We start from the raw sequence: 25,938 nt of genomic DNA, 5'->3' as shown, positions 1-25,938 counted from the left end.
AACGAGTACCCAGCATGGATCCTTCCCCCCCTAAGGTTGTCAAGAAGCGCATCAGGAAACCCCGTGGGCGTGGTCTGCGCACTAACACTGGATGGTGTGTTTATTGTCTATGCATCAACGTCATTCACTAACGTGTGTGTAGTCTGACGTGCCGCACCAGACACAAGAAGTGCGATGAGCGCAGTAAGTCTATCAATGTGCCAATATTGATAATAAGGCCTGACCAACAGCTAGAGCCGAGGTGTGGCCCGTGTACCAACTCCCACCGTGACTGCATCTATGCCGGCGATGCTCGGGATACAACTACCACTCCTGCTACCCCTGCCACTACATCTGCCTCCAATTCATCCCGGCTTCAAAACATCCTGTGCTCACCCCATTCGGCTCCTCCTGGTCCAGTAGCCCCCACTCTGGACTATGATGCCACCTCCGGTCCCAGCCTGGAGACGCACAACATCCTTGATCCCGAACTGGTGGCCCTCTACCCCAACACCCGTCCCCAACCCACCATCCCCGAGATCTACGATGGGTCTCTCCAGTCCACGATATCCGTGCAGTCGCCGGAGATCTTGACCCCTGACGTCAACAACGACAATGCAACGACCAAGTGGTTGAACCTGCTGGCGACCGATGCGGCACAGGCTGGGAATGGCTTCAGCCTCCCGAGTTCGTCTGGCAGCAGCTCCGCCTCGGCTTCCCAGTCTCGGCTGTCCCGAGGGTCGGTAAGCCTGCAGGATCATGCTACTCATACTAGCACGACTCAGTTCTTTCCTCCGCATATCGCTGAAAGACATGCCTGGCAGGCTGACTCGGATATTGCTTTGACCGGCCATGAGGCTGCTCTCTTCCGGAATTTTGCCGACCGCATTGCGCAGCCAGTATGTTACTATACTCCGATGCGATCATAATGTCAGATGATAGCTAGTGAATACTAACAAGTCCAGCTCGATCTCTTTGATCCCCACAAACATTTCTCAAACTACGCCACCCGCCTCGCCCTCCGCAATGTCGGGCTCATGAAAGCTATACTTGCTCTATCCGCCCGATACTCCTCCCTCTCATCATCGAATACGGACCCTACATCTCCCTCCCAAACCACAAACCCATCGGTTGATCCCAACGAGTCCATTCAATTCTACTACGAAACACTACACTATGTCTCCACTGCCCTCCAATACAACTCCTACAAACACAGCGAAGAGCTCCTCGCAACCGCAATCGTAGTAAGCACCTACGAAATGCTCGACGCCTCAGAACATAATTCCAACTGGCAGCGGCATCTAAAAGGCGTCTTCTGGATTCAGCGATCGCAGGACGTCAATGGTGCCTCGGGCGGACTGAGACAGGCAGTCTGGTGGGCTTGGCTGAGACAAGATCTATGGGCTGCATTCCGCGAACATCGACGCTGTTTCTCCTTCTGGCAGCCTATCGTCGATTATCCGGATCTCAGCCATGCAGATCTCGCCTATAGATCTGTTTACCTACTTAGCCAAGTAGTGAACTACTGCACCGAGCCACCACCCGACTCAAATACCAGCGACCATGACCCTGAACAAATTCGTCTCCGTACTGAGCGCGGGAACGAACTGATGGATATGCTCGAGCGATGGCGGAGTTTTGCCCCGTCGGCATTCAAGGCGTTTCCTTCTGATGCCCGCGACGAAGTCGCCGGGTGGACACCCATCTGGATCCATCCGCCTTCCTTTGGTGTAGCATTGCAGGTTTACAGCTTTGCGAAGATACTTATATCGCTCCATCGACCTGTGACGACGGGTTTTGCGGGGTATAGACTTTTCCAGGTGCGTACAGCATACTTACCACCACAGCCCCTAACAAGCCTTGTCTGCACGGTATACTGACTTTTGGTTCCCTGTAGAAAACTCTCACAGACGCCGTCGCAACGATTACCGGTATCGCGATGGAGCTTACAGACCCAGGGTGCCAGATACTTTCGGCGCAGTGTCTTTTCGGCGCTGGATTGTGCGTTCAGGATCCCGCGCAGCAGGAGGCTATTATCTCCTTGATTAGAGCTTGTGAGGCACGGACGGGGTGGCCTATGGGTACAATGCAAGACGATCTTAGGAAAGAGTGGGCGAAGGCCGCGGAGGGTGCTGGGGGCAGTGGAAATGAGAACGTGAACTTGAAGTGACTTTGCGTTTCAAAAATCGCATTGGGTTGGAGTTGTTCCTGGAGTTAGTTATATGATACCCGCGTTTACTATAAAAGCAAAAGAACTGGAAAAGAATTGGAATGGTGATTTAGCAAAATGAAGCGCACTTTGCAGATCGGTGAGAGCCCGGTATTTCCTACCAGGGAGTCTCCATCTCCGCATCTACCTCATGTCCCGGATATCCCCCTCGGAATTGTACCGCGTCCATGTGTTAAAACTGTCAATCTGTGCCTCTTCATTGGCTGCTACCGAGTACTTTCTCCTGGAGGATGAACCTCGTGGTTCTCCAACGCTGATCGCAGGATCCTGGAGTTGACCGCTTTCTTGTGGTTGTTTTCCAACAGACCCATCACAGAATATATATCCGTCACCAATACAAAGCTGCAGAAGACACCACAAATTCTTCAAAGAAATCCAATTCCGATAACGCCTATATACATATGCTTCGGTAAAGCAAAAATAATAATCTACCAAGCGCCCACAATTCCCGCAATCGGAATATCAATGCCAGTGGTATACGTCGCCGTATCACTCAGGAGGTAAACATAAGCACCCCCAAGCTCCTGCGGCAGTGCCAGGCGCGGCATACCACCATAGTACTTCATCTTGGTATCCCAGTCCGGACTCGTCTCGACGTAATAAGTCAACGCCGTCTTCACGAATCCAGGACTGATAGAGTTAACCCGGATCCCGTGCTTCGCCCACTCCATTGCAAGCGTATGCGCCATGTTTCGCACAGCCGCCTTTGTTCCGCCGTATGGAGCGGAAGGAGCGGCGCGGTTTGGTCGGTAAGAGGTCATACTAGCCGTAAACACGATGGACCCCTTAATACCAAGCTTGATGAATTGTTTTGCGGCAGCAGTAGCGCAGTTCCAGGCCCCAAAGACATTAAGTTCAAAGAGGCGCTTGACTTGGTCGAGGCTGAAGTCTAGCGCTGGCTGGTGCTTTGTGGCGCCGGCGTTGGCGATGAGCCCGTCCAATCGGCCTGTTTGGGAGACGATGTTCTCGAGGGCCGCGTTGACGGATTCTTCGGAAGTAACGTCTGTTTGGATGAATGAGAAGCGTTTTGGGTTCTTTTGCGATAGCTCGTTGAAGGGTTCGGAGGGGGCGGAGATGTCGAGGCTGAAGACGTGGAGGGCGTTGTTGGCTAGGCAGACTTCTGCGAGGCCGAGGCCGATGCCTTGGTTTGCGCCGGTGACTGCGTTATTAGTATCTTGTTTTGCGACTCGAGGGGGTATGGGGGTATCAGGCGGCTTACTGGCAATGACCTTCCCAGAGAGCGAAACCTGCCAGTTGTGGTCGGGACCAGGGAGGGTGCTGAGGTAGGGCATGGCCTCTTCGGCGCCGTTGGTGGTTCCGTTGGTAGCCATTGTATTGCGAGATTCTGTATAGAGGTGGAGAGAGGCGAGGGGATGGAGGTAGAGAGGAAGATGAAGCGATTGAGTGATAATTGGTTTTATTCTATGCAGTTGTTGCGCTTTATATAGTCGCGACAAAAAATCATACCTTTGCCTCCGGAATACCTCCGACCACCCCTCCATGCCCCTCATACGTCACGTTCAAGCTCATGGACACAGGCAAACCGAGGAGCTGCAGCAACACCATTGAGCAATCAGAATTGACAGCGGCAATTGGCGCTGGAGACATTCTCCAGTGGTCGCGCGTCGTGGACAAAACGCGGCTCGCGGTCACCTCCCAGCAGTCTCCGCTCGCTGTGGGACTGCACTGCGACTTGACTCGGGGAAAGCAAGTCCAGTGGAAACATTCCGAGCACAGCAAAGTGGACCAAAACTGGCAATATCAGCGACCAAGATGGCCACTCCCGGAACCCCAGACGGCAACAGGCCAAATGCTGGGGGCGGAGCCATGATGGAGTCGACTGTAACCCCAACCCCGGACCAGACAAGACACGCGAGTCGATCAGCATCAGCCCATGGCTTGTTTAGAATGCGTCATGGCATTTTCCTGCTCGGCTTGTCCTGTTTCTGCTCGTTTGCTTGATTCCTCCGATGCCCGCTGTGGCTTGCTACTCGCTTACCAGTTACCACAGTACCACTGCAGTAAACACCACGGGGTAGGACAGACTTGGCTACGCCAATCTGGAGTATAAATCCACCTGTCTCCTCTACTTGACCTGTCTGTTTTATCCAGGCTACTCTCTAGTGCAGACCAGGGTCTCATCTTTCACCCCTCACTGCCTTCTCTCCTCTTCTTCCTTCTTTGATTGTACCACTTTCATATCACATATCAATATGAAGAAAGACTCCCATGACAACGGCTCCATGACTGAGGTCGAGGACATCGAGGGCAAGCCCGTCGCCACCCACGAGGCCCTGGTGGCCGGGTACGTCCCAGGCACAGAGGAGGAAAAGAGATTAGTTCGAAAGATCGATCTCTACCTCCTGCCTTGTATCTGGATTATGTACCTGCTGAGTTACATGGATCGGACGAAGTACGCCCCCTACTCCTTTGCCCACTGTGACACATTTCAAAGCACACCTACTAACACAGCTCGACAGTATCGGCAACGCAAAAGTAGCCGGCATGGAAACAGACCTCGACCTCGACTCAAACCGATACTCCATCGCCCTGGTCGTCTTCTTCGTCGGCTACGTCGTCTTCGAAGTCCCCTCAAACATGCTCCTCGAGCACATACGACCAAACATCTATCTTCCCTCCATAATGTTCGCATGGGGCGTCATGACAATCGGCATGGCCTTTGTGAAATCCTACCACGGCCTCATCGGGTTCCGGATCGCAATGGGTATTCTCGAGGCTGGATTTGCACCTGGTGTACTTCTCGTCATCAGCTCCTGGTACAAGAAGAGCGAGCAGAGTAAGCGGTTTGCCGTTTACATTTCGGCGGCTATCCTCTCAGGTGCCTTTGGCGGGTTGATTGCCGGTGGGATTGTTAGTGGACTTGATGGCGCGCATGGGATTGCCGGGTGGCGATGGCTTTTTATTGTTGAGGGTGCGGCGACCGCTGGTGTTTCGATCATTGCGTCTTTCCTGTTGCTTGATTTCCCGTCCGCGACGAAGCGGTTGACTGAGGCCGAACGGGAACTTGCGATGGCAAGAATGGCGAGCGAGAGTATGCTTGTTGAGACGCATGATGGGCCTGCCCTTACACACGGCCAAGCGCTCAAGGCGAGTTTGAGTAGTTGGAAGACGTGGCTCTTTGTTGTGGGGTATATGGTACGTCTTCCCCCTTCCAACTGTCCCCCTTTCCGCCTCGTCTAACATATGAATGTAACAGGCAATCGTCGGCTCCTCAACCCTAACATACTTCTACCCAACCCTCGTATCAGGCCTCGGCTACACAGGCACCATGGCCCAATACATGGTAATCCCCATCTACGCCGCGGCCTTCGTCTGCAACGCGATAGTCGGGTACTTCGCAGATCGCCACCAATCCAAGCGCGGATTCTTCCTAGTCGGCATGATGTCCGTCGCAATGATTTGCAGTATAATCATCTGCTGCGTCTACAACTTGCAGGGGCGGTATGCTTTGCTCGTGATAATGGGCATGGGGCTGTGGGCATCGAATGGTCTTTCGCTTGCGTATGCAAGCACGACATTCGGTGAATTGCCGAGGGAGGTCAGGGCTATTTCGCTTGCGCTTGTTAATGCGCTGGGTAATCTTGCGCAGATCTATGGTGCTTACCTCTTTCCGGATAGTGATGAGCCGAAGTATCTTATGGGGTTTGGGGTTATTAGTGGGTTGTGTTTTACGGGTGTGCTTAGTTACCTTGCGTTGCAGATTTTCTTGAAGAGGAGAGCTTGAATTACGCCCGAGGTTGGCTCACATTTATGATGGAGCTGCTAAGGACATAGTTGGTTTTGTATAAAGGTGGACGCAGCGATGCTTGGATGTGATGTACGACTTATTGCAGGGCAGTGCCCTTCCACGTTTATGGACTTTATGAGTACCTAGCGGAATTGATATCTTTATATTGTCTTTTACTACGTGGCACATTTCGGAACTCGTAGACCTATGCAGCGGGTGTCACATACTATCGATCGAACACGGAAGGCGCGGTGGTCCCCCTTGGTGACGGGGAGCAGTCGCTCCTTCCTTCATCTCAAAATGGTCGGTGAACAGGGGACCAAGGAAGGAGCGACCATGATATGTTCACGATTGATTTAGGAAGGCGCGGTCCTAATGGATGAGGCCGAGCCGTGGGGTCCCGGTCTCTCCTGGGTGAAAAAAGGTCCCGGTTGCACTCTTACACGCCGCATCACTTTCAACAGCATACCATGACAGGAATGACCGAAATATAAACGAGTCGTTTCCGCCCTTGATCTGAGCCGCCTGATTACCCTCTTACGGATTCAGATTCCAGACGGCGGTCGTTATATCTGGGATGCAGTTGGTGCTCCGCACTTTGCCCGATGTTAAAGCCATTGACTTACGCTATCAATGGCCATGTAGAGACAGCAACCGTGAAACGTCTGGTGAATTCCAGAGCCAGCTAGAAAGGGCACGAATCTGCCACCGTTAAGGCCTTGGGTAGCCAAAGATCAAGGCACCTCTCCCGGGACACTGAAGATGATGCGGCCGTTGACCCTGAAGCTCTTACTGCTCGAAATACCTTCCCGATGCGATCTTGTACCGTTTGGCAGTCCGATAATACTGCACAGAATCATTCAGTGTTTGTGGCCAACGGAGCCCATGGACAGGGGTATACAGATCACATGATGTTTATCTATCTGACGGCTTGGCGGCGAGGTTACACCAACCTCTTGTTAAATGAGTCACGGAGAGGTCCTCAGCAGTCAGGCGTCCATTATAAGGGCAGACCTTGACGTAGGATCGGTAAGCTGTCTTCTCCTCCTTATAATTCTCCCCTGTCCACTTCTTGAATTGGTCTGATTGTAGCATGGACAGATACACGCCCTTTCAAGCCCACACCATGGCACGAGGCAGCACAGCGTCAACAGCCCGTCCACCTGAAAAGGAGACAGACACGGCAATGAATCGAGTTCTCAACACCCCAGAACTCCTCGAGATGGTCCTGGTCCAGCTAGACATGCAGACGCTTCTTACCTCAGCCCAACGAGTCTGTCGCCCTTGGAGAGCCTTTATCACCAAGTCACCGTCACTGCAAAAGATCCTTTTCTTCACGCCCATCAAAGGCTCCTCTGAATGGGGTCTCGTTATAGACGAAAGATCGATCAATCCGCTGCTTCAAGAGAAATTTCCCACTATCTTCCCAGGGAAACATCGGAAGAGAAACCCACACCACGAGTTCTCCTTCTCCAACCTACCCATGACGAGAAACGACAAGAGCATGGCCAGGTTTCTACACCAGGATGCAAGCTGGCGTAGGATGCTAGTCCAACAATCTCCTGCAGCTCCCTCAGGTATCGGACTTTTCTATGTCTACCATGCAAAGGCCGCGGATAGATCAAGCAGCACTAGAATCCCTGTTAGTTGCAATCACCAATCTCTTCCACTCCCCACGGCGCTACTTTAACATCTGACGTCTGAATTTTTTTGCTTCCAGGGAAGCAAGAAGACACAAGGTCTTCGAATGGGCCAGCTTTTCGACATCCTACTTTTCAACCCGAAGGTGCAATTCCGTAAACACGACACTGTGAGGGTATATTGGTCTGTTGAAGAACCGATATCTCTAGATGAGCGTGGGAGTGATATTATCGACAAGTTCCATGACGCCCTGCGCAGGTTCGGCGTGGTTGTTTTTGCGCGTAGGCATATGACTTGCAGGAGGGATACTCAACCGACGGACGCAGAACGTTCCAGGCAGAAGATTGTGGATGCTTATGAGGGGGGTGGGTTGGGAGTTAAGGAGAAGGGGAATTAGCCATGAGGCGGGCGCGTAAATGACTATGGTGGACTCTAATGGCCTTGTACTGTCTTCTGATAGTGTGCATTCTTCTAGGACTGACATCCGTTATACGTGGCTATGTCCTATGGCCACATCGCCGCACGAAGATATAATCAATGCTCTGTTCTACTGCTTCTACCATATATATTCGCTTGGGACCCATTCATGCCATGAATACCTACATACCTAAATGACCCTCAATTTCTTCTGCGTCGCGCGATCCTCATCAGCCTCAGATACCCGCTTAGCAGTCTTCCCAGCAACCCCATCACTCCCCCCATCAATAACCCCGAGTTTCGCCTGCCGATGCAACACACGAGCCGGCATACTCCCCGACTTCGCAATCTCCAACGTCCTTTTCCTCCGACTCCCCCAAGCTCCATCATCGCCCTGCCCAATATAATAAGCAAGGTCAGCCGTCGGATCCCACTCCGTCTGCGAAATGCCATTCCCCAACCACGAGAACCTATTCCCCTTATATACAATATCCCAGTCATCGCCTCGAACCTCACGCATAGCCTCGAGATAATGAAGTGTACTCCCCGGCCACGTCGTAGGAACTCGTCCATCAATAGCGTGACCGTTATGCGAGTTCCGGCAGTTATCCGTCCAAACGGCCGATTCCATGAAGGTCGCAACATGGTTCGTGAAGTCCTCGCATGCTGAAACCTTTGGTGCAAAAGTATGAATCGGTTCGGTCTGATATCTGTCTATAAAAGAACAGATATAATCTGCTTGCGCTTCTATAGCTGCGAGTGTAGGTCCATTCGAAACGGGCGAGTACGGTCCTAGCATTGTGAATGTATTTGGAAATGAGGGGATGCTGACGCCCATGTACCCTGTTATCCTTTCTCTCCATCCAGACTGTAGGGTGTGATTTCCGGGGCCGATGACTGGGTACGCGGGGATGTAGGAGGTGTTGAAGCCTGTCGCGCAGATTATGACTTCGCCGGAGTGGTTTTGGTTGTTTGTGTCTTTGCACCCGGTGGGTGTGAATGAGGATATCCCGGTGTGGATGATTGTTACGTTTTCTTTTTTTAGGGCCTGGGGTTGTTAGTTGGGTAGATGATATTAGTGCAGGCGACATACTTCGAGGTACTTGAACCCCGAGGGATTAACTCGTTTGCAGCCAACGGCAAAATTAGGGATGAGTTGTTTCTCCAGTTCTTCATCTTGGAGAACCTTTTTCATTTTGCCCTCCAGTAATTCCCTGGCCTGTTGCTGGAGGATTGAGTGTTTCAGGTACATCGCTAGAGACCCCGATTAGCACCAGGGACTCAACAACAGCCACCCAGGCAAGTACTTACAAAAAATACTATTCATAGTCCTCTCATTCTCCCTCCGCAAAGACAAAACTTTCTCAGGGTTGCTCACAAACTCCCCAATCTCCTCAGCAGTGTACTCCCCCGCCGCCGAACTAATATCTGGCAGAACCCAGACCGGCGAACGAATGAAGATCTTGACGCTCTTGACAATCGGCTGGATCGCAGGGAGGATCTGTACAGACGATGCACCGGCCCCGATAAGAAGGACATCGCGACCTTTTAGCGAGATAGTCGGGTCATACTTCGCACTATGCAATTTAATCCCCTTGTAGCTGTCCAACCCTGGAACATCAGGCCAAGAGGGGTTATTCAGGTACCCCGTTGCGTGAATCAAGATATGGCAGGTGTCTGACATTACCTCGCCGGAGGATAGATTCTTGACCTGTACATTCCAGACTCCCTTCTCCTCATCCCATCTCGTCTCCTGAACTTTATGAGATAGACCGATATACTTACCAAGTCCATACTTCTCCGCAAACTTCACAAAGTACCCCTGGATTTCAGAAGACCCCGCATAAACAGCAGACCAATCTGCCTTTGGTTCAAACGAGTAGACGTAATTGTGAGAGGGCACGTCACAGGCGCATCCGGGGTATCGGTTCTCGTACCATGTTCCGCCGATGGCGGGGTTTTTCTCGTAGATCTGGAGTAGCATTATTAGTATGGTTGTTATTATCAGGACGGGAGGTGGGTGCTATATTGTACGTCCAGTGAGTTCAAAGTTGTTGAATGATCGTTGCAGTTTGTAAGCGAGGCATAGCCCTGATGCGCCGGCGCCGATGCAGATTATTTTTATGGGGCGTTCGGTGTGGATTGCTTCTTCGCGCAGAGGATCCATTATAGCGACGGATAAAATTTTGAACTCGTTGGATCATAGATCAAGAATCGTTTCGGGGGATGAGTACTTACTTATAATCGTTAAATAGGGCGGCTAACCCGGTGAGGGCTTTCTTAGACATACAGGTTACAGGTATCAAGATCAGCGGCAACCTGAGCCCCGATACTATATTTGTTGCTGAGGGGCCAAGCCAAGCCTGGTTGGAATAGGTAAAGATGACGCCGTGATTTGACTGGTTGTTTCTGCAATCTTGTCAGCTTTGATGCTGGGCTACCTATAGGCTTCAGCTGCTTGTCCTTCCCTTGCTTACCGGCGGGTCCACGAGGAGATGGCGCATTCCATGCTGCGAGCGGGCTCTGGTGGGAATTATGGAAATACAGTAGAGTGTTGTATGCTCTTACAATGGGCCAAATCACTCCAATTACAGAACTGACCATTTCCTGGGTGTGTAAGCTCATAGGCTTGAGAGAAATACAAATCATACACGGGCGATGGAGTGTTTGATACTTCGACACCGAGCGGCGGGCTCAGTGTACGGGTGACAATATACATGGATCATCCATATTGAGTCCACGGCTAACGTAAATCTGCCAGTTCTATCTTAACCTGGAGACATATCGACGTTAGATAAGTTCAAATCCAATCCATTCATGGGTAGAGCATAGGCAGATCTTCATAATGGCGTTACAATCATATCCATATCCGTTTGTTTGGTGACCCAGCTCCCCGTCACCTTCCACGCCTTCTCTGGATTCGCCAGAGAAATACTGAATCTGTAGAAAAACTCCGCCACAACGTTCGTAATCTGGATCATCGCAATGTGCTGTCCAATGCACGTATGTGCCCCTGCTCCAAACTACACGCAGCACGTCAGCATCTACTGTAGCTGGTTTTACGGCAGCGAGGCTAAAGCTGGATGATAACTCACCGTGAACAGAAACTTCTTCATCTCCATCCGCTGTTGCGGACTGGATTTTATCCATCTCTCAGGACGAAATGCGTCAACGTCGGCACCAAAAACGCTTGGGTCCCGATGAAGTGCCCATGCGTTCACACCTACGATTGTGCCGGCCGGGAGCTTGTATCCGTCAATTGTGGTGCCTTGGTCGGGGACTTTGCGCTCGAGAATAGTGCCCGTGGGAGGATGCATGCGAAAGGTTTCATGGAGTACCGCGTCCCTGTAGATTCGTCAATGCTGAATTACCCTTTTGGTGGAGAATACATACAGATAAGGAAGCGAAGCGGCTTTTTCGTAGGAAAGATGGGCATCATCCGAGTCGTTCAGATGTTCCTGTATGCGTGCGGCGGCGATCTCTGCGTGCAGCTTTCTCATGATATGCGGGTCTTGCGCCAGATAGTACCAAACGGCGCGTAACGTCGTGGCAAGGACGTCGTGGCCGGCCATTCTAGGTAGTCATTAGTCAGTGAGGTGTCTGATGGCCCGACCAGATGAGAGCTACAAATTTATGAATATTGCGGCAGTGAGTTCGCCGACGGACACTTTGTCAGGGTCTGACTCGTGCAAAGCGAGGAATCTATCGAGGATGTCTGTTTTCTTCTCGCGGGACTTTAGGCGCTCGTCTACCACGTTGAATACAACCTGCTGGCATATTAGCTTACATTTGCTATTGATCGAGAGTGTATACCAGAAGGATGGGCTCGACTCTTTCAGCCGGGACCAGAGACCGCAGGATGCCGAAGAGATAGTGTAAGCTTGGTGCTTGGGTGAGCTATACACCGTCAGCCAGGGGGTCATTCCAGTCATGGTTGAGAGCATCCATACTAATCCCACCATGTAGAGAATCCTGTCTGCAGACTTGATCATCCCGCCGACATCGCTCCCAGAGTTGAGGAAACCAAGACCGCGTGACACATTCACAGCGCCCAGAGAATCATATGCATACAGATGCAGCCACAAGGACATATCCAACGGTCTTCCCGTATTATTTCGCATTTGACAGATAAACATCTCTACGCAATTGCTAATTTGGGGTTCGAATAATCTAACGGCTGCCTTGGTGTACAAGCTGCCAATGTTCTTGCGCAACAAGGCGTGGTAGTGTACGTGACGTATCGAGAAGAGGTTTTCCACACGCGTACCTCGAAACGTAGGCGCGCCCACTTCATAAAAGCGGGACTATTGATGTTAGCTAGTATCCTTCGGAGAATAGGGTAAGTCTACTTACCTTGGGAAAGGCAGTTCTGCACGCGTGGACCGTCGAGAATGCTTCAGGACTCGAAAGCGAGACATGGTGCGGTCCAATACGCACAACGGGCCCATATTTCCTGTGCACATCTATACTAGCGAGATGAATCTTCTCTCTGTAGACGGCGCGAACTTTCCAGATATTGCTGACAGTGGCAAGAAGGGGGCCGGGGATGTGGCGCAGGGCATTGTAGCGGGTACGGAGCAGCTGCACGGCGGCCAGTGCGATGCCGAAGAGGACTATTGTGGCAATGGAGGCCATATTTGGGTCACCTTTATGTGTAGAGGGCCTGGATGGTGTCTTATGGGGTAGAATTGGGCAAACAATGCTTCTTGAGGCGGCGGGCCCGATGATTATGAAACATGAACCGGTAGCCTTCCCTTGACTTTATGGTAGGACAAAAATCGGGCCACGTTTCTCATGTGCATCATCGGGGATGGTAGAAGCAAGAATATATCCCCGCGCTCGAGGTGTGACTCTGACCCACGAAAACGCTATATCCTGGGCGTTCCATGCTTAGTCGAATGATGGAGAGAGGAGGGCGAATCTGACGGTTGGCCTGCGCAGCCTCATGATTGGGAGGGCTAGGCAGAAGGTATGGCCACGTCCAGGCTGTAGCGACGTAGTTATATTTCCCTGTGGCTCCGACCGACAAGTCGATACTCGGCTAACGTGTGCTGTGGTTTTGTTATCTAGACATTGGCTCTCTATTCTACGCCTCGACAACAGGTTTCGACTTTTTCAAGTCAATCCCAATAACCTCCCAATGGCCTCCTCTCAAATGCATTCGTCCAACCTGATGCGCCGCCTCTTCAGAAGCTCCCTTTCGAGCTGGATGCAGCTTACACGTACCCCAGCTGCCACCAGGAAGCGGTACCTGGTATCTTCACCCCTGCACTCTGCCGCGTATCAGAAAGCCACAATCGACTTGCAGGGCTCTCTGAACACAGACAGTAACTACTGGTGGCAAACCACAGGGTGCCTTCTTGCGGCTCTGCTTCATGATGCTGGTTATTCAGCGAATTCTCAAGAGCACAACCTGCACTTCTTTGGCCGTGCAGTAGCGCCGTATCTAGGGCCGGCCTGGAACGCACGGGTACCTTCACCTCCATGGCGCAGCTATATGACGGACGATCACCACCCTATCGAACTGAGCTGGGATTGGCACACTGGCCACTTACCCCCGACAGTGCGTTTCTCCTTTGAGCCTGTGGGGGTGCGCGCCGGTACCCCCCTTGACCCTAACAATGCGCATGCTGACGCTTTGTTTCGCCGCGCCCTGGACCGTACTCTCCCTGCCGTTAGAATGGACCCGTTTCGCCACTTTGACCGCGAATTGCACCCCGGAACTATGGAAAACCAGTCATCTAAAATATTCTACGCATTCGATCTGGGCGCCGAATCTATCACCAGGAAGGCGTACTTTTTCCCGACATTCAAGGCCCAAAAAACAGGGCAGACGAATCTTCAAGTCATCGAGGACGCAATCCTCCGTGCGCCCCAGATTACCCCGAGTCAGCTCAAGGCGCTGCAGAGCTTCCTGGCTTTTGCACAAGACCCCTGCACGCCGCCACTCGAGATCGACATGCTCGCGATCGACATCGGGCCTCCCACAGCGTCGCGGCTGAAGGTATACTTTCGCAGCCGATCCACAAGCTTCTCTTCAATCCAGCAAATCATGACACTGGGGCAGCGCATCGACCAGCCCAAGATGAGCCGTGGTTTTCAAAATATTCGCCGCCTGTGGAACGCCCTGCTTGACCAGGACGGAGTCTCACCTCAGCAGTCGCTACCCACCGTTGACCACCGCACCGCTGGTCTGCTCTATAACATTGAGCTACGCCCAGAATGCCCCCAGCCACTACTCAAACTCTACATTCCCGTGCGCCATTACGCCAGCTGCGACGACCACATTAGCTCAGCGGTGCACGCTTACATCGCGACGCAAGCCCGGACCAGGGAGCCCTCAAAACTAGCGCACGTGTATATTAACACAATGCGTTGTTTCTTGTAGGTGAACCCAGCCCAGCGCACCTCACGCCTTCCCAATAGCTAGGCTGAGCTTTGGAGCTAAGCTAATAGACGAGAGCGCATCACAGTCCTCGTGAAGCCTTGCAGCAGCGCGGGCTCCACACCTACATCGCATGCTCGATGCAACCCAGCGGCGAGTTGCGCGTCGTCTCCTATCTGAATGGCCAGGGGCACAAGATGGCTCGGTAGCTCGAATTTTGTGTTAGACCGAGGTTCGGAGATTTTTATTCTGGATCCTTGAACTCGTCTACCCACCTGCTATACTGCTTTGACGTTGGTGGATCTTGCATAGATGTAGGTAGTGACTAGGTCAAGTAGGGTGGTAGGATTCAGGTTGATGGATCTCACCACATCTTCTTTGCGGCATTCCATCTATCCCGTGAGTCAACCAGGCGAACGTGCATTTTGTTCTTTATGCATATCGTCGATTACTTTTTTCTTACTTTACGGGACCTACCATACGCTGACTTGCATCTCGTGTGGGGGTTTGACGTGCCCGACTGGATGAAGGACCTGGCGTAGGGCGTCGAACTGGCCTCTAAGGTAGAATGGATGGTTTCCTAAAAGAAAAAAGAAGAAAAAGAAAGCGATCTGCACAACCCCCCTCGCGGCGTTTAGAATCCAACTGGCTAGTCGCAGGATGCGTGGGCATGTAGACACACATGCCCAGGCATCCTGCGATTCCATCCCTGAGCCTGCAATGGGAAGCGTACCTGTGGTCTCACCTAATTACTGCTTGTCTTAGCTCAGTTGTCTGTCTTTCCCCCCCTCCCCCGATCTCCGATTCTAACTAGCCCATGGTGCGGTTGAATCTGACTGAGTGACTGGCCTCCAGTTGAGAATGTCCAGGATAGGGTAGGGATGCCCCTGTACGGCTTCATCCAGTGTGTTTGAAACGTGACTACTCGGTGTCTGAATGTCAGGGATTCATCATTCGCCCTTCAATGCAGCTTACTCTTGGCCTCAGTGTCTCTCCACTTGGTGAGCTTTGTTTGCGCCTTCTAGTTGAGTACCTAGCCTAGTCTCTATTGTGTACTTGAGGCCCTTGGATGGTTCTTATGCCAGGCCCCAGCCGACTAACGACGGAGATAATTCAACGAGGGTAGCCTGTTAGAGCATTTCCTTGCATGAACAAATATACTATCCAGGACGGGCCCCCTATCACGCCAACTCTTTACCTAGGCTCTCCAAGTACTGCGCTGCAGTATCCACCACGGCCCTCTCGAACGAGGAGAACTTCATTCCAAGCGTCCTCTCGGTCTCGCTGGAATCGTACGAAATGGGAAGCCGGGGCATCACACCCCGCGAGAAGGTCCCATCCGCCACAGCCTTCGGAAACACCTTTTCCACCACTTCAAAACTGTTGAACTCGTCGATCGTGGTGCACGCACCAAACGCACTCGGAGTGCTGGAGGACGGCGCCAGCTCGAGAACGCGGAGATGCAAGTCTGCGAGATCGTCGATATGCACATAGCCCCCGTACAGAGGCATTCCCAGGTCCTTGCCCGTAATGCTAGCAAGGAGGTACCCATTGGAGCTATTCTTAGTTATAATCTCATCTCCGTCGACGAGGTGGTTTCGCCCGAAGACGTAGCCGGGGAAGATATGAGCGACGTTGAAATGCGGGTGGTGCGTCGCTACAAACTCATCGGTGGCATTGAGCTCGATGATCTTGCCGTAGATGTAAGCATCGAAAACACCAGACAGTGTCTCTGGCGGGCTGGTGATGGGAATGCGAGTCGCCGCGGAGGAGCTCACGGTAGGGTCCGGCATGGGTGCTAGGTTGGCGAGGATGGATGAAGTAATCACAATGCGCTTCAGTGTCGGCACTTTTAGGGCTGACTGTAGCAGGTGAGCCACGCTTTCCACTGTGGGTTGATAGACTTCCGTGATGGGATCATAGGTCGGGACTGGCACGGGGGTGCCGACGTGAAGCACGTAGGAGACCCCCTGGAGGGCCTCGTCATAGGCACCGCTGATAGTGGAATTGGGGACGACCACATAGCTCAGTTGATCACCTGCATTGAGACTCTCGATGGCCGGGCGAGACAAGACCTTCTGAGCTTTTTCTTCCGACCGCGCGGCAAAGCGCACTTGATAACCTTTGCGGAGGGTCTCAAGCAAGACTCGAAAGCCAATCAGTCCAGTCGCACCGGTAACAAGTACGAGGGGTGCCATGCCGGTAAGCTTGATGAGTAACCAAGCAAACAAGAATGGGTGAGAAAAAAGACAACTGTGCAAAGAGTGGAATGAGTGATCTTTATGTAGAATTCTCCTATGGAGGGGCAGAGCTGGAGTCGGCGAGCATAAGAACAAAGAGGCCCGGTACAACAGTGAAGGGCCAATCAGTCACTCCTTCCACCCCGCCAGTCTAACACGCATAAAAAAGCCTAGGATGAATTATTTGCTCCCGCTTTCCGTAGATTCCAGTTGGACGGTCTTCAGTCTTCTATTCTCCCGACAGTGGGACAACGACGGTGCCCTGTATTTATACGGCCGCACTGCTCCCCTCTGAACATATGGTAGGCATTCATCCTCGGCATGGCTGACGCACAATACCCTCCAAGCTATCTGGAGACCGACAATGGCTCTCGAGTAGTCGTTGCCTCCACTTTCATAATCGTTTTAACCACCGTTTTGCTGGCCTTGAGGTTGTTTGCTCGCAGCTTGACCCAAGCACGCCGCGGGTGGGATGAGTTTCTTTTGATACCCTCCTACCTATTCCTCGTGGGGCTGATCATATGCCTTTACTGTATCTATCCATGTTCAATTCAGATGTGCTGCTTAGTGACTAATATCTGGCGATAGTAGATGTCCAATACGGCGGTCTCGGTCGCCCAACCCCCGTGGTCGTCGACGAAGATCCCCAACAGCTTGTCATGTTTTTGAAAATCCTCTACATCCTAGACTGGTTCTACGTGCCCTCCAACGCTCTGTCGCGAGTCTCCGTCGTTGCCCTCTACCTCCGCATCTTCACCCAGAAAGCTTATCGCGGGGCTTGCTGGTTTGTCATAGCTTTCCTGCTCGGCAACATGACTGCCACCGTCATCGCAGCCCAGCTGGAATGCTTCCCCTTAGCCTATACTTGGGACCGCAATATCCCAGGCGGCACCTGCTTCGACCAGATCCTGTGGTACAAACTATCGAATATTCCCAACGTTGTGGCGGACGTTTTAATCCTCGCCCTGCCCATCCCAACAGTCTGGAATTTGAAGGCCTCCCGCGGGAAAAAAATCGGCATCACCATTGTGTTCTTCATGGGCAGCATGTAAGTTAAGTTCTGTTCTCTTCTGTTCTATTACCTTGAACCTTCGCGCAAAGGTCCAATCATACCTAACAATTTCCATCGAAGCGGCCTCTTTGCCTCCTGCATGCGCACAGGTATCTTCTTCCGTGACGCCAGAATCATGGCCACCGACCCTACGAGTATGTATCCATACCTACCTTCCCTCCTTCCCCGCCCTTATACTACTAGGTACACCCGAAACCAGGCCAGCTAACCAGCACCAGTGGCCGACGAAGCATTCTCCTGGACAGCCGTCGAATGCGGCATGTACTTCAGCGCCGCATGCCTAATCGGCCTCCGTCCACTCTTCGCTAAGCTCCCCACCTGGGTCAAGAATCGCCTACCGTATTCATCCGACCGGCGCTCCTCGCTGCCCGAGTCCGAGGCCGAATCATCCAGACGCCCTCTGGCCCCCGGCCCTCCAGACTTCGGTGCCAGAAGCCGCCACCCGGGCCGGCCCCTCTACGTTGGCCTTTCCAACGAGATTCTTGAAGCGTCTGACGCCACACCGCTGGGGCGACTTGGCATAACCACTCGTGCTCTTGCCGCTACGGACCGGGACAGCGACACTACAGAGCAGACTGGGAGCTTAGGATGGGTGCCTGGCTCCAACTTGGACAATAATACGGACGAGAGGCAGATACGGGTTCAGACTCGGATTGATATTCGGAGCGGCAGTAGCGCCTTTTGACTTAGGGGAGGAGGAGGAGCAGGAGGCTAGTCACGGTTTTCTGTCGCGCCCCGACATACCTCACTCCCTGCCTTGGGTGCTCCCATCCGTACTTGACCTATGTACGTATGCGGCGATTGCTCACCAGGCTGGGCCTTATGCGCAAATCACCAACCTGGGTACCATCGATCGGCGAATGGGAGGATGGACCAACAGGAGAAAATTCCCACGAACGAATCAAATATCAAAGTGATATGGTATAGTCGCGGCCGGGCAAAGGCACCTAGCCCTGGGCTTTAACGGGGATATCCATCTGCTGTTCGAACGCGGACATGAACCCAACCATGGTAACTCCAGGCAGGGCCCAAAAACTTCATTGCGGATGAATAGCGCATGTCAACAAACATCCGGCAACTGGATGTATTGCTCTCCTGTCCGGGTCCTTTGGCCAGATCTTGAAAATACATGTGGTTGGAAGGAGGCGTCGAGAGACCTGCTGAAAGATTACAACATCTACCCAAGCGAGATGGGATGGCATCGGTCTGCCTCTAGCTATCATGGTCCCGCCACGTCCACCTAGCTGTCGTCTCCTACCGGGTATGGTATGGCGGAGCATTCACGAGAGCGTGTCCAGTTTTACCTCGCTATGTTCCAGTTAGGTGACGGTCTTCTGGCACCTTTGCCTTTTGGGGTTCGATCTTCGTACTATTCCGTATGCACGCATACATAGTGCTTCCTGATGACTGCTGCTCAGGTACTAGGTAGTGTTCAGATACATGAGGTCAAGGGTAGTATGATTAGGCCACGTCTGTTTGCCGTACCTAGATATAGTAAACCGGGGAAGAAAAAAACAAAAAAAAAAACAAAAAAAAAAACAAAAACGTAAATGTTAGTATAAGTAGCTTACTCGTAGATAGGTAAGTAGAAGTGCCACAAACATTACTGTCAGCCCACATCACCGCCGAAAATCAGTCTTCGACTCTCTAATATTACTCCTCCTTCCCTCAACATCTACCCCCGCCTTCCTAAAAGCCCCAACAATCCTACGCCTCCTCATCTCCGGCTCGCAGGGCCTAGGTGGTGGATCACGAGTACAACACTGAGACGTCGTCTCCGTAAAGATAACAACACCAAACGCTCTAAGCATGCGCCCGAATTGCTCATCTAGGTCGTTATCATTCCGTCTCAAAGTTCCGTTAAATGAAACTAGATCTTCGGTTGCCCAAGCGATCCATGTATATGTGTAATTGTCGAAGCTGATCTCTGGGGTGTAAAGGAGTGCGTCGAGGAGGTGGTCCATTCGGAGACCGTTGGATCTGGTACTTGTACTTCCACTGCACACTGTGGCGTTTGGGGTAGTTGGTTCGGCCTGTATATGGCATGCATAAGTAGGATACTTAAATGAAATATTGCACGGCTTTCTTACCGGGATATAGAAACACTCGGCCGAATCGCCTGCTTGATAATGTGTAAGCTCGAAAAGCCCTATACTTCCGTTTCCTAGCGGTGGTTGAGAAACGAGCATGCGACGCCAACTTGCGTCCTTGTGTGCGAATGGGGACCTCGATGATGATGATGATGATGAAGAGGCTGGTATGCCCCTGAATCTGAACGCGCGCTTTCGGTTTCGTGTTCGTTTTGCGGGGAAGATTGATGCGAAGGCATGCTTGAGTAATGGATTAAGAAGGACAGAATCTGTCTGTTTTCCATCATCCGTTTGTATGTCTCGGTTGTGGTAGGAGCACTTCTTAGAGGGCCGAGGCTCCTTGCCTTTGACGGGCTCGAAGAAGAGACATTGTTGGATATATCGCGAATCATCTATAATATTCTTCCACGTCTGGCAGACTCGTTGGGCTGATACTAAGAGCGTGCGCATGTCTGTTTGTGCCAGGATCATTTCGAGGAGCTCAGGGGTACCGAGGACTTTGTCAATGGATGAAGATGGCCTTTTGGCTATGACTGTAACCGGGGGTTGATGGTTGTCATTAATATGGAACGGCAGGTGCTCCATCTCTTGAGCGATGAGACTGAGTGTCATATTAAAACCACCCGAAAGTAAACAGAGGACGTAGGTTGAACCTCCGATACCATGTTGTCGAGTCCACCGGCCTATTAAGTAGCATGTGTCTTGGCTTATCTGCGGTAGTCCCTTGGCAGACATGGTTACCTATCTCTGTGATGACTCACAAAGCAAACAGGGGGGTTGCAGCCTCGTGGGTAGGGTAGGCGGCCACGTTTCCTTGAATTGTCTGATAAGATTCCTTCCCATGAATCCCAGTATGTATAGCCTACCTGTAACCAAGTGATTCCTCTTGAGAGGCGGGTTCACATCGCTACTTGCTCTCACTGCGGTTTCAAAATTATAGGTAAAGTAGGTCTGGAAGCGGACCACTACCGACATTCTCGACAAACTTCCACGGCAGCTGGCTTGCGAAGAAAAGTTAGATATTTCACTTTTCCTGTTTTTCTTTCCCTATATAATTGCCACTGGCCGTAGACGACTACGCTCCTTTTTTTTGATCGAGCAGATCGTAGCATACTTAGGGCAAGGTAGGTATCTACTATGATAGATATGGAGGATACTCCCCACAAAAAGTGTCATCCCGATCCCACAGTCTAATTGGCGGATCAGATAAGATGGTCCAGAGCCAGCTTCATCGCTTTCCGGACTTCAGATATGAGTTCGAGGCCCGTCAAGTCGCGGTCGTCATGCGGATCTCATGCCCGCGTCATCGTGGCGAGGTGGTGATGAGTGGTTAAAATGTGCCCAGATACAAGAAACGATATATAATATGTTTAAGCTACATACCTGCACAGCCTACTTATTCATCTTTTATTCTATCATACCCTAAGATCACCTATTATAACAAGGTACCAGTTTCAAGATAAGAACAGCAGATAGACTACCTACAAGATGGCACCAACTACTCTACACATGAACAACCGCTCCTCACCAGCGCAGTACGTCTCTCTCCCATTCACATCTCCCTCCCCCTCTCATTTCTTTCCCAAACCATCTAATCAACCATTTTGGGAACTTCTCAGATCCTCCCGCAACGTCGCCCTAATGACCATATTCGCCGTAATCGGCGGCGGATACGCGCTATTGCGATACCAGTCCCCCCGCGGGAAATCCGGGATCGTCAAGGAGGACGATATCGCCAATACAAGCGGCGCGACTAAGTTGGGGAGATCGAAGATCGTCTCGCAGGGGGATGTGGATGCTACGATGGGGGAGCCGCCGCAGGGGTATGGGGGGAATGTGGGGAGGAGTCCGAGGAAGAATTCGCATCGAGAGGATTTTTGAGATGAGATACTAAGTGTAGGATTTTGTAGAATGATTAGTCCAGGTGTGAAAAGCATGTTTTTGTTATCGATAGGTGGAATATCAGGTGTATCAATTTGAGGCGATGTACGATCACGCATGAAATAGAACAATGATATGTAGGAAATGCGACTTCAGCTATATCTTCAGCCACAAAAGGAAGATGCGCAGCTTGTTGTTCGATCCCAGTGTCGCTTGGACGTTATCGAACGTCTCTATCATGGCGTCGAAGAGATTGTCGAGCGTTTCCTTGGTGTAGGTGAGACTTCCGGTCTCTTTCATCTGATCCAAGACAAATTGCTTTGCTTCTATTGATAGGTCGGTATTGATGTCACGGTTGAACAGGATTCCCCGGATATTGTTGGGAGATGGTGTATTCTGCAAAAGGTGGATGAGAGGGAAAGAGAATTTGCCTTCCGAAAGGTCCTCGCAGAATCCTTTCTTTGCAGTGTACTGTATAGTATTAACAGTCAGTGCTGACTTGGATTTCAGTAAAATATACCTCGTCTGATGCCAGATTCATGTAGTCATCTCGAATTTGGTAATATCTCCCCACCAGGGTGAAGAGATGGAGAAGCTCAGGGGTTGGCTCGGATTCAGTTTCGGTCTCGAGAAGTCTGAGGACCAGTCGGAAGAAGGCCCCCGTCTTGTTATCCACCATGATCAGATAATCCTGGATTGACGGTAAAGTGGTGTGAAATCTCCAGTTGAGCTCCAAGCCCTGTCCGAATGCCAGGGTCTCTAGCTCATCTGCGGCACGTTAGCGGCAATCATGTCCAGACAGACGGCAGAACAAACCCAAGAAGACCTCTCCACACTCTTGATTCATTTTCAGGTCTTTTAGTTGCCTGCTGCCTTTCACGAAGAGGTAGGTTGCACTGTTGATCGTCTGCGGCTGCCCGAAGATAGCATGCGCTGCTGGCCTCCCGCGACGAAGTTGCGAGCCGTCCTGGATGTCGTCCAGCCTACAATCATGAAAACTGAATCTAACAAATTCAAAGGAAGGCTCACATCAAGGTAGCATCAAATAGTATTCTCGTGGTCTCTCGGATGATATCCGTTGACTCTTTCGGTAGCTGGAACCAGCTCTCCAGACATTCGATCATCCGACCGAGTGTCATCTTCCCAGGCAGAGCTCGAATATATTCCCATGGTGCTAGGACAATCTAATCGGTTAGTATCCGATGGGGAAAAAGAATAAAGCCTCACCTTCTCAGCCGGTGCTTTTTCGAACGGTGCTAGTATCTCTTTATTCTTCGGAGCGACCTCTGCGGCAGGTTCAACGCTGTTCTCCAGCAGACTATCTGTGCCTATAGGATCTCTCCTTCCTACCGTAACGGCCATGGACGGTGAGGGATATTGTGGTAGCCGCAGCTTTACATCATATGATTGCCCGACGAGCTGAGCCCTGTCTGAGTCGGTAGTTGTAAAGTCATTCCGATGGTATCGCGGTGTGATCGACTGCCAGCGGTTCATTCCACCAATTGTGAGAACAGAGATGAACATGTACCGACGCAGGTCATCTGATTTTGGTGCTGTAGAGAAGCTCCATGTTTCGTATTCAGACATCAACTGCGTCTCCAAGGCCAAAACCTCCTGCTTGAGAATACCTCCAGCCTCGTTTTCGTCGTAGCCATAGTTGCTCATAAGCACAGCCATTCCATTGTGAATAGAATCCAACGTTTCAGCCTGAAAATGTTCGTCAAACTCCTTGTGGAAGCTATGGAAGTCGTTGGTTAGTCCTGTGATCAGGTCCCCCAGACGTATCATATTCGCTACTGAATCCAGCTCCTCGTCGGTACATCGAATACCGTTGACGACGGGCATAAGCCTCGATAATACTCTTCGTCATGGTTAGAGATTATACGTAATGGAAGAAGCATGAGACTTAAGAATAAGTTACTTACTTCCCACCGACAGTCTTGGTTCTGTGCGCTTTGTAACCCTCCCAAGTCAAAGTATGCAAGGGGGCTACTGTCTGTGCTGCAAGCCCCGAGTCGAAGACATCATAGTTGAGTCTGAAATGCGAGTCAATGCCTTCCACCTGGCTCAGAAGACTTTTGAGGCTTTCAATGTACAGCTCATTTATCTGAAACTCGCAGCGGGTGTGTCGTCCGAGCTTCACCTCTGAGAGAATGGCCGCGCGCAAGTCTAGTTGTATCCTCTCGTGCTAAACAGATTAGTGGAAACACGAATGTAAGAAATAGAACACCTACCGCGTCTGCATCTAGAGAGTCAGTAGCATCTGGAAGAGTTAGATCAATACATTTACTCAAGAAGTGACACTAACCGTCCCAGAAGAACGTGATATAGCCAAACCTGACGAAAAGAGGCAGAATGTGAGGGGGACATTCTGGAGCAAGGCAAAGATACAAATCCTGAGATCTGTTTCCAAGAGCCTTGGAGGCGTCTTTTCCAGTGATAAGCTGCCAGTCCGAGAGAGCTTTGTCAATGGTATCTGAGCAGTCAATGTTGTGCTCCCAGACGCGATACGGAATGGTGTTGAAGTACGCTTTCGGTCGCTCGATATCAAGCGATGGAAGCTTGAAGTCCTTGAAGGAAAGGCCGTCTAGAGCGCAAGCCATTGTACTCAGGAGACAGGACAGGGTCGTGGCTGCCTAATTTGAAGCCGGGATAGGTGGTGGAGGACTTGCCCTTTATAGCCAGCCCGGCGCTATCGAAGAAGCAAAAACGAACCTGCATCTTCCCTGCTCCCCTATCGCCTCTCCATTCATCTCGGACATGCGGGTCACTGATCCCCGGACCAACTAGAGCTGTCCGAAACTCGTCATCCCGCAGATTTCAGCTTGGGAAATGATTCACGCGGCATTTCACTGCCGGCTAACCAGGGCATCGCTGAGTTGGAATCATGCCTACCAACCATCGCCGCAGACTGCTGCTAGTCAATATGCCGTGTGCCGTCTTGATCGAAGCTGAGTTTCGCACAGCATATCTGATATTCCATCCGGAGAATAGAACGGACCCATGCCTGAGCTTTCCATGCTACTGCCAGTGCTACACCTCACTCATACACGTCGACACAAGTGGTGACTAACGAGATCAAAAGAACTTCGAATTAGATACCAACTTTTGACCGATAAGAATCTTCCTGCAAGCCCTTTTACCCACGGATCTCGCTGTTTTGTCCATGCCCTCGGATCGACCCTTCACCAACGGTGTAAGCAGCTCAATATCTTCCGACCGTTGTGCAGGATAGTCCGGTCGTATCCGAGGATAATTGCCATTGGCAATTTCGCCAAGTTCACCTTGAGCTTCTGGTATCCTTGTCCAGGATTGGTTGGCTTTGAACTGTATAGTGCAACCTGTTGCACCGTGAGTCGTGGCAGAACGTAACGTCCCGCCATCACCCGCTGAGCCTAACTATGCCACACATCCTGGAGTTGATCATCCTAATTGAGAGCCCCAACAATTGTCTCCGGGTGCGGCGATGGCGTAGATTCCCTGGTCCTCCTCGTACACTAATAGTAGTTGCGCACCGGCAGGTCAAGGGCAACGCATTTCACCTCAAGTGAGTCACCCAGAGAAAGGCTCTATTCAATGGAATAAAGCTCACGAACCTCGGGATGCTGTTATGACCGGGGTCTCTGGCCTATTCTAGCATGGTTGGCGTTCCAGATATTCTCCGTCTGGCTAACGGTAACGCGCGACAGAGGCTCACTCGCATGGCCTGGTCCACACCAGATCTATCTTGTGCACATTCAGAGGTTAGCCATCGACGAATATGAGAATCTTCCGGGGCGTCATGTGTGACAACAGACCGGACCACCTGATTCACTGCTGCAATCAGCCTACAAAGGCAATGGGCTTATCAAATACCTTCGTCTTTCAGGCCACCGTCTCTTTGACGTGCGCTCTGCGTGGCTCAAGAATGCCATCCTGCCATTCTGCTTCGATGAGAAATATTTGGTTTCGAATGAAAGCATAGGTTTTCTCCGAGCCAAATCCCCAATGCTATTAGTTGACTTTCGTGAGCTGAGCGTGGACTGAACTGCAGACTTGAGACCACTATCAAACCCAAGTTTAACCCGCCGTCGAGTCCAGGACCCATCAAAACCTTGTCATTGCCATACTGTGCAACGCTTTCAAAAGTACCATGCGAGGTGCCAGAAACGATAGCAATGCTCTACTAGCCTCGATGAAGAGTGCGCCATGGCGCTGTCCACTTTCAACAGCAATTGGTCGACCGATTTTCTGAGAGGATCATGATGCTCATCTC

General features: G+C 51.5%; 12 protein-coding genes across 12 annotated transcripts; 6 read left to right on the top strand and 6 right to left on the bottom strand.

Moving 5' to 3' along the window:
- Positions 1-14: 14 nt before the first annotated feature.
- BDV14DRAFT_199230 (Zn(II)2Cys6 transcription factor) lies at positions 15-2,149 on the top strand (the record flags this gene model as incomplete). Its single annotated transcript, XM_073773188.1, has 5 exons — positions 15-94; positions 143-183; positions 235-878; positions 945-1,799; positions 1,877-2,149. The coding sequence occupies 5 exons, from the start codon at positions 15-17 to the stop codon at positions 2,147-2,149; spliced, it is 1,893 nt and encodes a 630-aa protein (XP_073629061.1).
- A 488-nt stretch (positions 2,150-2,637) lies between these two features.
- Positions 2,638-3,540, bottom strand: BDV14DRAFT_208361 (uncharacterized protein; the record flags this gene model as incomplete). Its single annotated transcript, XM_073775379.1, has 2 exons — positions 2,638-3,368; positions 3,429-3,540. The coding sequence occupies 2 exons, from the start codon at positions 3,538-3,540 to the stop codon at positions 2,638-2,640; spliced, it is 843 nt and encodes a 280-aa protein (XP_073629060.1).
- A 912-nt stretch (positions 3,541-4,452) lies between these two features.
- BDV14DRAFT_208360 (major facilitator superfamily domain-containing protein) lies at positions 4,453-5,954 on the top strand (the record flags this gene model as incomplete). The annotated part of the gene is made up of 3 exons (XM_073775378.1): positions 4,453-4,622; positions 4,690-5,365; positions 5,427-5,954. The coding sequence occupies 3 exons, from the start codon at positions 4,453-4,455 to the stop codon at positions 5,952-5,954; spliced, it is 1,374 nt and encodes a 457-aa protein (XP_073629059.1).
- A 1,054-nt stretch (positions 5,955-7,008) lies between these two features.
- Positions 7,009-8,188, top strand: BDV14DRAFT_171599 (uncharacterized protein). Its single transcript, XM_073768437.1, has 2 exons — positions 7,009-7,599; positions 7,678-8,188. Exons 1-2 carry the CDS (start codon positions 7,051-7,053, stop codon positions 7,993-7,995), a joined length of 867 nt encoding a protein of 288 aa, XP_073629058.1. The 5' UTR covers positions 7,009-7,050; the 3' UTR covers positions 7,996-8,188.
- A 17-nt stretch (positions 8,189-8,205) lies between these two features.
- BDV14DRAFT_208359 (flavin-containing monooxygenase) lies at positions 8,206-9,999 on the bottom strand (the record flags this gene model as incomplete). The annotated part of the gene is made up of 3 exons (XM_073775377.1): positions 8,206-9,063; positions 9,109-9,269; positions 9,327-9,999. The coding sequence occupies 3 exons, from the start codon at positions 9,997-9,999 to the stop codon at positions 8,206-8,208; spliced, it is 1,692 nt and encodes a 563-aa protein (XP_073629057.1).
- Positions 10,000-10,855: 856 nt separating this feature from the next.
- On the bottom strand, positions 10,856-12,650 carry BDV14DRAFT_208358 (cytochrome P450; the record flags this gene model as incomplete). The annotated part of the gene is made up of 7 exons (XM_073775376.1): positions 10,856-11,038; positions 11,111-11,360; positions 11,409-11,588; positions 11,643-11,782; positions 11,829-11,912; positions 11,966-12,319; positions 12,369-12,650. The coding sequence occupies 7 exons, from the start codon at positions 12,648-12,650 to the stop codon at positions 10,856-10,858; spliced, it is 1,473 nt and encodes a 490-aa protein (XP_073629056.1).
- A 505-nt stretch (positions 12,651-13,155) lies between these two features.
- Positions 13,156-14,403, top strand: BDV14DRAFT_199225 (aromatic prenyltransferase; the record flags this gene model as incomplete). Its single annotated transcript, XM_073773187.1, has 1 exon — positions 13,156-14,403. The coding sequence occupies one exon, from the start codon at positions 13,156-13,158 to the stop codon at positions 14,401-14,403; it is 1,248 nt and encodes a 415-aa protein (XP_073629055.1).
- A 940-nt stretch (positions 14,404-15,343) lies between these two features.
- BDV14DRAFT_171598 (uncharacterized protein) lies at positions 15,344-16,680 on the bottom strand. The gene has a single exon (XM_073768436.1). The coding sequence runs from the start codon at positions 16,596-16,598 to the stop codon at positions 15,582-15,584; it is 1,017 nt and encodes a 338-aa protein (XP_073629054.1). The 5' UTR covers positions 16,599-16,680; the 3' UTR covers positions 15,344-15,581.
- Positions 16,681-16,961: 281 nt separating this feature from the next.
- Positions 16,962-18,397, top strand: BDV14DRAFT_199223 (uncharacterized protein; the record flags this gene model as incomplete). The annotated part of the gene is made up of 4 exons (XM_073773186.1): positions 16,962-17,172; positions 17,229-17,688; positions 17,773-17,846; positions 17,931-18,397. 4 exons carry the CDS (start codon positions 16,962-16,964, stop codon positions 18,395-18,397), a joined length of 1,212 nt encoding a protein of 403 aa, XP_073629053.1.
- An 870-nt stretch (positions 18,398-19,267) lies between these two features.
- BDV14DRAFT_171597 (uncharacterized protein) lies at positions 19,268-20,440 on the bottom strand. Its single transcript, XM_073768435.1, has 2 exons — positions 19,803-20,440; positions 19,268-19,745 (listed from the first exon to the last, which is right to left on the bottom strand). The coding sequence occupies exons 1-2, from the start codon at positions 20,412-20,414 to the stop codon at positions 19,332-19,334; spliced, it is 1,026 nt and encodes a 341-aa protein (XP_073629052.1). The 5' UTR covers positions 20,415-20,440; the 3' UTR covers positions 19,268-19,331.
- Positions 20,441-21,290: 850 nt separating this feature from the next.
- Positions 21,291-21,683, top strand: BDV14DRAFT_199221 (uncharacterized protein; the record flags this gene model as incomplete). The annotated part of the gene is made up of 1 exon (XM_073773185.1): positions 21,291-21,683. The coding sequence occupies one exon, from the start codon at positions 21,291-21,293 to the stop codon at positions 21,681-21,683; it is 393 nt and encodes a 130-aa protein (XP_073629051.1).
- A 73-nt stretch (positions 21,684-21,756) lies between these two features.
- BDV14DRAFT_208356 (bifunctional terpene synthase/polyprenyl synthetase family protein) lies at positions 21,757-24,411 on the bottom strand. Its single transcript, XM_073775375.1, has 8 exons — positions 23,992-24,411; positions 23,918-23,946; positions 23,609-23,871; positions 22,911-23,544; positions 22,713-22,867; positions 22,510-22,666; positions 22,204-22,374; positions 21,757-22,154 (listed from the first exon to the last, which is right to left on the bottom strand). Exons 1-8 carry the CDS (start codon positions 24,284-24,286, stop codon positions 21,840-21,842), a joined length of 2,019 nt encoding a protein of 672 aa, XP_073629050.1. The 5' UTR covers positions 24,287-24,411; the 3' UTR covers positions 21,757-21,839.
- Positions 24,412-25,938: the final 1,527 nt, after the last annotated feature.

The sequence above is a fragment of the Aspergillus stella-maris genome, assembly GCF_047715825.1.
Source record: "Aspergillus stella-maris strain CBS 113639 unplaced genomic scaffold BDV14scaffold_21, whole genome shotgun sequence".
Lineage (NCBI taxonomy): Eukaryota > Fungi > Ascomycota > Eurotiomycetes > Eurotiales > Aspergillaceae > Aspergillus > Aspergillus stella-maris.
This window is presented reverse-complemented; position numbering and strand designations above follow the sequence as displayed.